The sequence below is a fragment of the Primulina tabacum genome, chromosome 8, assembly GCF_025594145.1.
Source record: "Primulina tabacum isolate GXHZ01 chromosome 8, ASM2559414v2, whole genome shotgun sequence".
Lineage (NCBI taxonomy): Eukaryota > Viridiplantae > Streptophyta > Magnoliopsida > Lamiales > Gesneriaceae > Primulina > Primulina tabacum.
In genome coordinates, this window is record NC_134557.1 from 3511944 (window position 1) to 3525505 (window position 13562).

Genomic DNA, 13562 nt, shown 5'->3' on the forward strand with positions numbered 1-13562 from the left:
GATTAAATGATTAACTAATTCGTCCAAATAAAAAAATCACATAGACAAATTATTATAATTAAAATAAAATTATACAAAATAAAAAGAGAGTTTATCATTATTTTTTCATCTCCAACCTAAATTTAGAAAAATGAAAGGAACGGGTTGTTTCCCACCTAGAACTAAAGCAAGATTCCTCTTTCACCTAGAAATAATCATTAAACTACTACAAGAATTATTATAAGTTCATAAACATAAATTTTAGCTTAAAAAATATTTAAATAATTACAGTTTTTTTACTTGCTTTTATTTAAAAAAAAACATAATAATTTTGACGTTTGGATAGATATTAAAAAGTGTTTTTTTTTTAAAAAAATTTAAAAGCGAATTTTCTAATCAAAAGCTAATTTTTTTTTAATATATAAAAAATGATTTTTTAAACCATGAGCTTCTTTAACAAAACTAGCTAATAATCCAAATAATACATTGGAATTCCCTTGTTATTTATTTATTTTTTACCCAAAAATTATTAATGCGATAAACTTATAGATGATGATAGTGTAGTTTAATTAAAGTTTTCAATTTCATTTGTTTTTTTCTAAGTTAAATTTATGCTTGATTTACCCTAACAACGATGCGAAATTGGATTTCGGAAGGACACAAAGGCCAATTCAAATTTGAAACGCAACATAAAGAGTGTAGAAGTATTTGTTTCGGCATAATTACCAGCCCCAACTACCCTAACAGGTTCGCATTCCAAAAATCATTTAAAAATTTATATATACATAATAGTCATCTTTAAGAAAAAGGGCCAAAGGCTATTTCCCCTACAAAGCTATGCTACAAGTCGACAGGTAACCGGTGGATATATACAAAATATCCTCCATCTATATATATCACCGACGCCACTGTTTGGTGTAGATTTCTTGAAGTTTCAATTATAAGCTAAAAAGAATATTTAATTAATTATAGGAAGTAAATGGGTAAGATTTATTTATTTAATATTTAATAAATGGAGGAGATAAACTCGAAAATCATATTTGGCTTTCACGATAAAATTGAACATGTGGGGCACAACTCCTTGTTCTCCTCAAATAGGAGGACATAATCACATAAAATGAGGTCAACATTTGTGGCCAAGGTGTTCACTGTTATCGTATCGAAAAATATTGAAATTTTTTATATTCTGAAATTTTCAGTACGATATGGTATTGATATTGAAACTTTCGATACGATAAAGGTATGAAATTTGAAATTTTCGTTATATATCAAAATACCAAAATAATATATATAAATTAAAAAATATATAATATTTTAAATAATAAAGTTAAATTTTTAAAAAATAATGATATAGAGTGATATTGTATCAAAATAAATAATTTAACTTTTGTATGTTGGAATAGTCCAAATCAAAGTTCAATGAAGCAACTCGACTCATAGTTGAGAATTTAAACTGTTGAGAAGTCTTATCTTTGTCGCCTAACTTTACAGCTAGCTATAGGACTAGATGATGAGTCTCGACTTGTAAAAGCTGAGATGCTTCAGAAATCACAGGACCTCAGACATTGTTGCAAAGATAGCGGATAAAGAAGTCGCACATGTTGCGGTTGAAGTTTATTGATATTCATTGATGTATTGGATCTCCACATATGTTGCGGTTGATGTTTATTGTCTTGATGGATTTATTTTGTATATATATTTTCGGGTCTCTTTGACTACTTGAGGAATTTGTTTAGTATTGATGATCACTGTCCTTGGAATTACAAGTGAATGAATTTTTTTATATATACTAACGATATCGTACCGAAATTCAGCATATCGATTTTTCAGTATGCCGAAAAGTTGGTATGATAACGATATCATTTTTCTTATATCGATATTTTCGGTATGATATACGATATCCGAAATTTCAGTATGGTACCATCTCTAGGTGAAACTGGAAGAGTAGTTTGTTTGCTTTTAGTTTGGGTGAATGTTTGTTATAATCAAGTTTTTAACTTGATCCAAAGTTTTAAAAGCATCCATTCTGTTCAAATATTATCCACTATAATATATTATATTATGTAACGTTTACATTACTCGTTAGTATAAATATTGCACACAAGATGTTTGCTTTCATCATTTGCAGGCTTATATTATCTAGCTCAGATATCGATGTGGTGAGTAATGTGAACGATTATGTACATATTTTTGTTTTATCCAATGTTAATTTAGTCATACAAATAAATAAGGTTATAAATATTAATTTACATTTATATATCTTTTAGCATGAAAGATATATTTTTCCAGTGTGTTATTTCATCAAAGCAAAACATTTTATGAATTAAATTGATATAATATGTGCTGCTCATGGGTGTTTTATTGAAAGCATTAACAATTATACAGGTATTGATAATAGTTTCATAAAAGAATATTCAAAACACAAATTGAACCCGTTTTCATCTTAATGAGAAATTAACAAATATATTTTAAAAGTAATTTTCTGGTTTTATTCAAAGGTTTCAACATAATACCCAACAGAATTCTATCACTGATACTGCAAAACGAAATGCTTCTCAACAGAATTCGAATATTACACGGTTTACAGACAAAAAGATCCACCTTAAATCTCAAGAAATTCCCAAGTGCACAGAATCACATTTAGCAACAAAATCCTTGGCAAAACTGAAAACACAAGACCAAACATCTGATTATCTACATCTTTTCCAATACGTACGGTTGCATATTCGTCGTGTCCTGGATTGATAAAGAACGAGGCAGTGCCATTTGTTTTCACAGGAAAGAACTGCATTGTGTCACAAATCTTGGAAGCTCAATAAAGGTGAAGAAATTTTACAGCATACATTCAAACATCGTGGAGACGACTTGATGCATTCATATGATTTAGACGATGAAGAAACAAAAAACACTGAGAAACCGATGATAAGTAAGCATACTCTAATAACTACGACAGGAAAAGTAAACAATACAGAGTGGAACAATGATATCTTGCCATCGATACTTGTTAAGATGCTTAACATATCGATTAAAGGACTCGGACATATTTTTTGAAACCTATAAAAATTCACACTTTTCTTGTAAAAAGCTTTTCAACTGAAGAGCCTTTTCCCTTACCGTTACGCGGCGACGCCGAAACAGAATCACGATAATCTGTTGATGAAGCAGCTGCAGATTTCAGCACTGGAGATGATACACACCTTGATGATCGGCTTTTCGACTTTCTTGATTCACTGAGGTGAGGTAATATCATGAAATGTCTCTCCATTAAATTACTCATTGCTATCAATTCGTATGCATCGTATAAAGGACTCCCACAATCCCATATCTTTATGTCAAGTGATTCCTACATATATATACTCTTCAATATCTTATTTAGAGTGTTTCTTGAAGTTGTATATAGTTTGTTGAGAAGGCATGTTTTGTTTTTATATGATTCCCGACTGCCCAGATTCTCTGAATAGTTTCAAAGCTAAGCTGGCAACCAAATGCATATTCGGATTATTAATATTAAATTCGAAAAATCTAGCTCGAGTTGAAATTCTTAGCTTTGTCGCAAGGAATAGGTCGCCCATGAATTTTATTAGATCATTCTGCACAAATTTTAAAATTCAAATTAAGTAATGTAAAAGGAAAAGAGATTAATTTAAAAAATGGTAAAAGTTTGTGTAAAGTAGTTCGATCTCAAAACCCAAAAAAAAAAAGAACAAAGTACACAAAGAAGAATATTGCAATATTATATGATAAAAGTAAAAAAAGCGAGTCCAGGGGGGGACCAGAACACAACGAAAGGTGATAAAAACAAATGCATTAATCTCACAATGAATGCAGCCATCATTATACACAACAATAAGCCACGCAAGTCCCCAGAACAAAAACGAAAATCACGATCATCATACCACGTTCAACCTACTTTGAGTACATTATCCTCGTCATAAGTCTAATAATCATCATTGCAATTTTTCAGGATCTAATTTCAAAATCTCGGGTATATATATGCGATTCTGAAGTTCAAAAATTACCCTGTGAAAAAACTTGCGGAAGTAAAATAAACGACATAGCTAGTGACAAATTACATTGTGTGATTGATCTTTTATTGGCGTATGAAAGCAAGGTTATTACTGCTAAGATACAGCCCCATATTATACACGCAGATAGATAAACTAAATCATGAAAGCAGCAACTTGTTAATAATTCAAATTAATATGCAGTGCTAAAGTAGCTCTTGACGACATTATTAGACAGTATTTGAAGCACAATCTTGTTTGTTGGCCCCACGCATCGCGGCGTTTTGAACTGACTAACAGCGGATCCTAATCCCACGTAATGATCCATGATCTTGTGAAAAGTACCCCTCTTCATGATTCGGAGTTCGAGGGCTCCAATGGTGTTCACCTTCCGAGAACTCATGTATCCTGCATCCACGAATGATCTGTCCAAGCAGTTGCAGCATTCTTGAAGAATTTCGTCCTTCGGGTCGCCATTCATTTCCCAGAAGATCACGTAATGGCCAGGATCAGTTGATGTATCGATCTGGCTCGTAAAATCTATGACTTCTTGATTCTCCGCGGCTAGCAGCTTCGCTGCAGCTTCAACGGATAACTGTAGATCCTTCTCGGTATTCTTGTCAATGTTGATTGTGAGAAGAAGATTTCTTCTGCAAACGAACTGGAGCTCCGGAGAAGAGTTGTGGAATCCTTTAACCTTGACTACGTCTCCTAATCTGTAACGGTACAGCCCTGCGAGAGTGCAATTTATAAGCATCATCTTTCAACAAACTTTGCGCTTGTCACACAAACCAATGGTAAACTTCAGCCGCTCGAATAACTGTTACCACAGACTAGTAATGTTCGCTTATGCCGCTAAACGAATTAAAATATCTGAACGGTATCATTATGCTAGTTATAACTTTTTGTGTGGTAGGAATCGTTCAAGCCTGCGGAAGAACACAAATGTAAAGAACAAAAGATGCTACCTATGCTATTCATGCGATGTCGCTTTCTATACAAGAATGGCATACTATATGGTTCATAGAAGGACAAAATGTTGAAACAACAATAGTTTTACTTACAGAGCTGGTTTTGTCACGTGAAGCAATCTTATATATGATTAATAATAAAGAGTAAATTATGGGGAACACCAAGACCAGGAAAAGAGTAAAATAACCACATGGCAACTTGGCAAGTGGTATCAGGAGTTAGTAAACTAGTTATCATATTAACCAGAATCAAATAACATAAAAAACAGAGAGGCGTGATTAAGAAAAGAGACAGACAATAAAAGCACCTGCAAAATTAGTGACAATGACCTCATACTCCTCACCAACCTTTACTTCGGTTAGTCCAACAGGATTCGGCTCAACGCTGCTAAAATCCTCGTTCAAAGGGATAAATTCAAAAAAACCAATATTTGGAAGCACAGCAAATGTGGTTAGTTCTGGTGGTAACTTAGGGTTGACATTCACTCCAATCCATCCTTCAGAAGATCCATAATCAGCACTTATTAACGGTAAGTTTCCAGCATAGTGCCGCAACTTCATTAGATAAGGCTCCATGGAACCAGTCATGATTCCATAAATATATTTTGTATTTGGGAATAGCTCTGGTATCAATCCATTCCAGTTGCTTAATCCCAAGATCTTTTGAGAAATAGTATTCGCCAATTCAGGATCGGGCTTAAGAATCTTAGACACTGCCAATCGAACTGATGGGACCGTGATTCGGGTACTGAGAACCCCTTCTCGGATATCACTGACAAGTTCTTCCCAAACTTGTTCTAAAGTTCGGAAGGCATGGATAATGCTGTGGGCAAATGTGGATGAAATGACTTGAACTTGGTCTCGGAAGATTAGCCCACACAAAAGATGACAGTATAAAGACTGGTGGAAGTCGGGGCCAAAGATCACTTCATCGGGGCTGCAAAATGGAATCTGCATTTCCCTCATTGTTTTTTTTATTTTTGAGTTACGGTACACATTAGTGGTGGCGGTTCCAGCTACTAGGCCCCCTTTTGTCATGAATTGTTTGCTACTGTAAATGAACTGTAAAGCCTTTCCACCCGCGATTGGATATTCTCTGCAAAAGTAAATTGTTCCACTCAAGCTTAAGTATGGAATATGAGTATCAGAAAGACACTAGTCTTAGTTACAATACATATAAAATTAATAACTTAGACAAGGTGGAAGCGACCAGCTTCTATTCTCATCAGAAGCAACTATATTGATGCCAGACACTTCTTCACCTCAAATATGCATCTCACATTTTGCCACAACGACAGAACAAAAGTATAAGAAGCTAACTATCATTTAAATTCCTGAAAAGATTGACAAAAGGGCAAATCTTGATGGGTAATGTCAAGTTTGATCCTCTGAAGGCTATACTTCCAACAAAGAGCACGTTATCAAAAATTAAATATTTTTTACCATTTTATTCTTGATTTGATGATGATTCATTCAATATATATTCTAAATTTTTTTAAAAAAAAATTAAGAACTTTTTTAAAATAAAATTTTATACACAAGTGCTACTTTTCTTTGTCCAGCCGAGCGTGAGTAGGTAAAAAAAAATTAATATTATACACAAGTGCTACTTTTCTTTGTCCAGCCAAGCGTGAGTAGGAGCTCTGACTGCACACCTAGGATATTCAAGAAGCGAAAGAAATTTGTCTTGTCAGAGGACCTTGTGTATAAATTCAAATACCAAACAAAATCAGGTTCAATTAAGGCGAACTAGAAAATAAAAGTATAAAACCAAAGGGGTTAGGAACCGGTGGACACCATCAAAATTACCTGTTTCTAAACGCGAAAGAAGTCTTGAATATCTGTAGTGTGTTTTCCATCAATTCATCATTAAAAGGCACGAACTTTGGCTTCCCTTGTGACGTGCCAGAACTGCAATTAGAATCTCAAATTTCACCTAATACTTGTAAAAATCAATAAATGAATCAGAAGAGTGGGCAAATGGGTACCTCAATGAAATGGTGGTAACTGGTTTGCCAGTCAAAATGGATGAATTTTGGCCGTCGGCGATTTGCTGAATGTAAGATTCCAAGTCCTTGTGAGTGACAAGGGGGATACAATCCCTGAAGCTTTCAGGATCAGTTCTTCCATTGAGGCCCCATTCCTGCAAATACTCAGCTTCACCATTTTCTTCCAATATTTTCTTTAGAGTTTCCCTCTGAACTTCTCCAGCATCCCTAGTCGTGGCTTCAAATTCTTCTATTACTGCCTCAGGATCAAATACTTGCTCCATTGTATCCAACATATTACCAATTCAATTGAGCAACTGCAATTTAGACACCGGTTCCTATAAGAAACCAAGATCTTCACAAGGGAAAAGCCAAATTTACAAGTAGCTACCTAGACATGCGAGAGGGAAAATAGCAATTATGAAACTTTACAGTGAAAAATTATGGGAAAAAGTAGAAAGAGAAGTCGGTGCGAAAGAACAGAAAAGGTAAATTATTGTATTGCCATACATATAAGTGCTTTGGAATAGGTTGTGAGAATAAAACGAGAAGAATTCCAAGGATTGGGAGCATGATGCAACGAATGGAAAAGACGGCTATGGAATTTAGCTTCTAGCTATCATCAACACATGAAAGCGACACGATTTCATTTGAATTGTCGAGAAAATCAAATCCGGAAAGAAAACATCAAACTTTAAAAATTCATCATGTATTTCTACTCACATAGAATCATAAACAGTCCAAAAGTTTTTTCCAGAAAAAGTTTAACGAAGCAACTTGAAGAAAGTCTCGTACACAACCTAAGTGCTTCTCCCATGAATCTAATCTAAATACACTAAAAACGACGGTAAGAAAGAGGATAACCCATACCATACATACACAGAAAGAGAAAGAAAGAATGATCTTTTAATTTGTAAATAAAAAGGTCTGAGCAAGAATCCAACAACAGAGGCAGAAAAGTCCATCTACAAACCACTTACAGAGTTAGTAATGTCCACTAAAGAAAAAAGATCAGTTTTTTCTTCGTGGGTTCTCTTGCAAACGAAAAGTTAGAGGCAAAAAGGAGCTGGAAATTTCATTGGCAATGGAGCTCAGAAGACTTAAGGATTGGGAGAAAATGGTGTGTGTTGCCAATGGGAGGTTAATGTGCGTGTGTATATAATATATATATATGCACACAAGGGAGACATGTTTGTGGGACAGTTAAATACCTAAAATGACCTTGTCTATATTGATTGAACAGTAGTCCATGTGTTTCACCACTATTAAAATTTTAAACTCATTCTAATTCTGATAATCATATAGAGTCATATATCTTGTATGATTCTAAATGAATAGTAGTTATATTCAGGCATATATATTATGCTGAAATTTGTGGATTTGATATATATTTAATGTGAAAATTAATAATTTTAACATATAAAATAAAATATTTTTATGAATCAGGTCGAATTAAAAATCGTTTCACAAAATAAATTTGTGAGACGATTTATATAAGTTTTGTGTATGTAAATTGTTATACTCACATGCCAGATGTTTTTATTGAAATGTTTTTTGACAAAATTTACATAACTAATCGAACGAGACATGCATTAATTTCACTCGCTCGTGTTCACATATGTAACATAATTATGGTATTCAGACTTGAGACCCATTGGACGACATAAATCAATTCACTTAGGTCGATGCTACATGTGAGGGCACTGTCCCACATGATTTGGATGGACAAGATTCACACACATATGTGATTTTAAAAAAATTAGTGGACTCCATGTATGTGTGGCTAAATTTGGGCCCTTGGTTCTATCATGGGGTAATGCCCCTACATGTAGGATGAAATCAACCAATTAATTCATAGCGTATTCATTAATTACTATCTGTTTAATTTTATATATATATATATAATTAGTTTCCAAAACCAAACCAATAATTGCATGCTGATTTGAAACAATAGATGTCACAAGATATCAAACATTTTTAAAATAATATTATTATTACTAATCACAGCTTGCATGATTAGTGTATTCGCGGGAACAAAAATAAGCGAGCTTTCCCGTAAGCAAACTGTTCACAGGCAGAAAACAAGGAACATAATTAATTATTTCAAATCAGACAATGATTTTGCTCATATTTGTCTAAGGATCAATGTCTTGAGTGGAATCCTTTGTCCATTATTATTAGTAAGTTTCTTAATAATATAGTGAAAAGACATGGGTATGATATACGACTTGTACAAGCAACTGTATTAAACACACGGCTGCATATAGTTCACAATAAACTTGTAATGCAACCGATTACTGATATTCACCAATGGAATTCAATCTGGTCCCTCCAGAATCTTATAAAAAAATCTTTCTTGGGATTTTTCAAATGTAAATAAAAATAATAAGAAAAATATAAAATATAGTAAAATATCATATTTCGACGTCATGGCCGACATGAGTTTTTTTTTTTTTTTTTTGAAATAATGACAATTCATTTTTAGACATAACTGAATGGCCAATTTTTCTACGGTCGAACACCGACGTGCCTACAAAATTGACATCCGAGGTCCATTGATAAAAATGCGGGACATATTTAAGAGTTTAAATTAATTTCCATGAGAAAATACGTAAGTTTCAAATTGCAATATGTAATTTCATTTGTGTAACAAAGTTTAGAGATTGTAAGAAGGAAAATTTGAGTGTTGAAAAATTAATTATTACATTACTCTCGACAAATTATTCTATTGCCTATTTCTACGTGTTTTTCAATCGTTAAATTTTAAATAAATATATTCAGTAACATATATTCCGACCATTGACTAAAGAAACGGGGAGGGAAAAAAAATTGGACAAGAGGTTATTACTAGATGGCTTTCGTAGCCTTTCGCTTGCAGGACGGATAATAACAACAAGAAAACGAAAAAGGAAGCAATGCAGCCGTTTAGATACAGATGGAAAACAGTATAATTAATTTTATATATTTAAGTTTTTTTTTTTGGATCATTTATGTCGATCGTTCATATTAAGTCGTGTATCTTTTAATTTTTTCACAATGTTAGTGAATTTTCCGGAAGTGTCAATATTACACCACACACGCCAACGTCGGAAAACGACTAAAATTAAAAAAAAAAAAAACAAGATAACGAATTAAAATTGAAAACTGACGATAAAGATGATCAAAGTCGCAAAGAGCTAAACATATAAGACAAAAAATACAACTTTCAACTTTAATTATCTTTTTGTTTTGAGTTCGAGGTGGCACTGAATGAGCTACAAATTATTTGTGTTTAGATTGTAATCACTAACATACATGCAACGTTAGGTAACCTAATAGCTATTTGATATTTAAAATTTTATTTGCATTGTATATTTATCTTTGAATTTCAATAAAATTAAATTATTAATATTAATTTAAATGAATTTTTTGAGTTTAACTTCGATTTAATAGAATATTCATATTAATTTATTGAGATATATTAATTTAAAATATATTTATAAACACAAATACAAACTAGAGTGTAAGGCTCGAGATTTATTAGTCTTCATTGATATGATATTCGGAAGATATGAGTATGCATGCCATGTAATGAGAGGCACTAAATGAGATTATGAAGTGTTGCATGAGATAAAGACCGCACCCGCGCATAAGGAAAGGACCGCACCCGCGGTTATGGTTCATGAAATATGGAAGAGTTACAGTAGCATGAGCGCACCCGCGCTAGGAAGCTACTGCACCCGCAGTAGATGGACAGAGAGTTGAACGTTTTTACAGAACCAAGACCGCACCTGCGGTCCACAAGACACCGCACCCGCGGTCGTCGAATGTTGGAAAATGAAAAGTGGTGCCGAAGCTTAAGCGCACCCGCGGTCTAGACGGAGTGCACCCGCGGTGCCCTGTGCGAGAAAGCCACCCTTGATTCTTATGTTGACACATGGCATATATATATATATCCACTTGGGCTGAGTCATTCTTCTTCATTTCCTGAGGAGAGAACCGAGAGTTATTCCAAAAAGATGTGAAAAGCTTCTTTCATTTTAGAATTGAGCTTGTGCAAGATTTAGCCATCCAAACTTTAATCCAAGTTGAGATTCTTGTTCCTCTTGACAAGGGCTTCAAAAGGGTATACTTTTTATATCATTTCAGCATGTTTTGAAGTTGACATGTGGAGGAAATTCAGATATGTTTGTGATTATATGTTTTTGAGATCATAGACGTCGTAGAATCGTAAACGAATCGATTATCGGATGCCATATACGATTGTTATGAAATTTATATGTGCATGAGATTATGCAGATTTTCAAAGTTTGAAATGGTTATGGTATTGACTATGAGTTGAGGATGTATATGTTGAGATTTGAATTGATCGGTATCGAGAAACTATGCCGTTATACCGTCGAATTGTATCAAACTTTGATATTGAACCGTACTAGTATTAGTTTGAGTTGTGATTTGATATTGTGCATCTCAACATTGTCATTTCAGATTTGGATTGACAGGTTCGATATCCCTACTTCGAGACTTTGAATTATTCCAACGACAAGAAAGGTATAATTCATGTGAATTCGGGAGATACGACTCAAATCAGACTTGGTTGGAGTTTCCCTAAATCACATACTAGATTTATTATTTATATTTGATTATGATTATGTCTTGTTTATAGATTTATATTCAAGCATTAAAATAGGAGAGTCATTGGCAGACTTGCTAAACTAGACGTTCGGTGGTATCGATGCTTCGGATCAGATTCAATCCGATTGTAGACATTCGATACAGACAGGACCGAAGTCTAGGAATAAGACGTACAGTTACCCCGATTGGGAGGGTAGGTGACAGACAGTGACGTCTTATTCACACCGGGATCCCTAGAGTTAGAGTCGAGTCGAGTCAAGATATGAATTGAATTGAGTTGCATGCTTATTTTATTTTGATTTCAGAGATTATGGAATCCATTGTTACTGCATGCTTATTTTGATTTGGTTTCCTAGACTATGAAACATATTGTTATGAATTTTATGCATGATAATATGATTTATGATTTATATTGTGTATATGCATGTATACATGTTTTATACTGGGATTTATTCTCACCGGAGTATCCGGCTGTTGTCTTGTTTTGTATGTGTGCATGACAACAGGTGGGACAAGATCAGGGTCAAGAGGATGATGAGAGATCGAGATTAGAGTGGTGATTCCGGACTTGGATGTAGACTTGGTTTAATACTGGAAACTAGTAGTTGAACCTTAGACTAATTTGAATAATTGTTGTACCTTATTGTACTTTTATACTGAGATGTATATTAGTTAAATTCCATTACGTTCCGCACTTATATTTTAAAAAGAAAAATTTTTAGACCCTGTTCATCTTTATTGATAATTAAATCCCAAAGATGATTAAGAAGATGATTAGCGTCCGGGTCTCCACAACAGGTGGTATCAGAGCGATAGATCCTTTAGACTGAGATAGAAGAGAATGAGTGGGGTAGAGTGAGTTTTCTTTCCTTGCATGTGATTGCTAGCATGAGATTTATTTTAATGTTGACTTACATTGTGTGTGCTAGCATGACATTATGCTTTACTGCTTTAAAATACATGTTATCTAATTATCTGATTTGAATTGGTAATATGTGTTATTGAGTATGAATCAGATTTGATTCTTGATCAGCAGTAAGATGATCAGAGAAAGATTGGAACAGATTTGTAGTATTTGAGTACTAATGTTTTGATAAGCAGATATACCTCCACGGAGAATTCCAGAAAGGGGTAGTACTTCGACTGAACAGATAGATGTATCAGAAACTCAAATGGAAATACAATTGGAAGAATTTCAGTTATTTCAGCCGCCGATTCTGAGTGGTGTCGAGACGTCTGAAGATTGTGAGAACTGGTTTGATGACATAGAAATACTGTTTGATTTACTTGATTATTCAGATGAGCAGAGAATTAAACGGATATTCCACCAGTTACGAGAGACTGCCAGAAGTTGGTGGATTACAAGTAAAAGAATGCTAGAACATAGAGGTACAGTGATTTCGTGGGAAATATTCAGAACTGAATTTTATCGAAAATTTTTCTCAATTTCGTACCGAGAGGACAAGAAAGCAGAGTTTGAGAATTTGAGACAAGGTCAACTGAATATTGAAGAATATGTTGCTAAATTCTCTACTCTACTGCATTTTGCTCCTAATATAATTGGGAATGATGAAGCTGTAGCGGATCAGTTCATCAGAGGATTGAACTCGGAGATAGTTGCATTGATGAATATGCAGCGACCTTACCATTTTGTTGATGCCTTGAGTATAGCGAAGAGAGCGGAGGCGAGTCTGATTAGACAACTAAAAAGGGTGTGTGCGATGCAACCCCAGGTACAGCAATCCCCTCTCCGATTTGATCGCGACAGTACGAGTGGAAAGCAATATTTGCCGAAAGCTCGAAAGAAGCCATTCAAGAAGTTAGGGAGCGGACTGAGTGGTTCATCTAGCTCCAGTGGTTCCAGCCCGAGTTGTACTGGAGTATATTGCAGAACTTGCGGAGGGAGACATTCCACAGAGCAATGCCAGGGAGTGACTGGTAGTTGCCATATTTGTAGACAGCCGGGACACCTTGCTAGAGTTTGTCCTCAGAGAAGTTCTCGAAGA

General features: G+C 34.3%; 1 protein-coding gene across 2 annotated transcripts; it reads right to left on the reverse strand.

Annotated features, from left to right (window-relative positions):
- Positions 1 to 4053: 4053 nt before the first annotated feature.
- On the reverse strand, positions 4054 to 8083 carry LOC142553025 (jasmonoyl--L-amino acid synthetase JAR4-like). Of its 2 annotated transcripts, none has more exons than XM_075663002.1 (5): positions 7923 to 8083; positions 6943 to 7259; positions 6764 to 6865; positions 5263 to 6050; positions 4054 to 4715 (listed from the first exon to the last, which is right to left on the reverse strand). In XM_075663002.1, the coding sequence occupies exons 2-5, from the start codon at positions 7236 to 7238 to the stop codon at positions 4177 to 4179; spliced, it is 1725 nt and encodes a 574-aa protein (XP_075519117.1). In that variant the 5' UTR covers positions 7239 to 7259; positions 7923 to 8083; the 3' UTR covers positions 4054 to 4176. The 2 variants fall into 2 exon arrangements, with proteins under 2 accessions (XP_075519117.1, XP_075519118.1); XM_075663003.1 differs by having other exon boundaries at positions 6943 to 7280.
- Positions 8084 to 13562: the final 5479 nt, after the last annotated feature.

Bases quoted from the DNA above. Each gene is read 5' to 3' on its own strand.
- LOC142553025 (XM_075663002.1), bottom strand. From the start codon at position 7,238: ATGTTGGATACAATGGAGCAAGTATTTGATCCTGAGGCAGTAATAGAA. The intron at 6,866-6,942 runs GTACCCATTTGC...TTCTAATTGCAG, and splicing joins GTTACCACCATTTCATTGAG to TTCTGGCACGTCACAAGGGA. The intron at 4,716-5,262 runs GTGCTTTTATTG...GCACTCTCGCAG, and splicing joins CATTGTCACTAATTTTGCAG to GGCTGTACCGTTACAGATTA.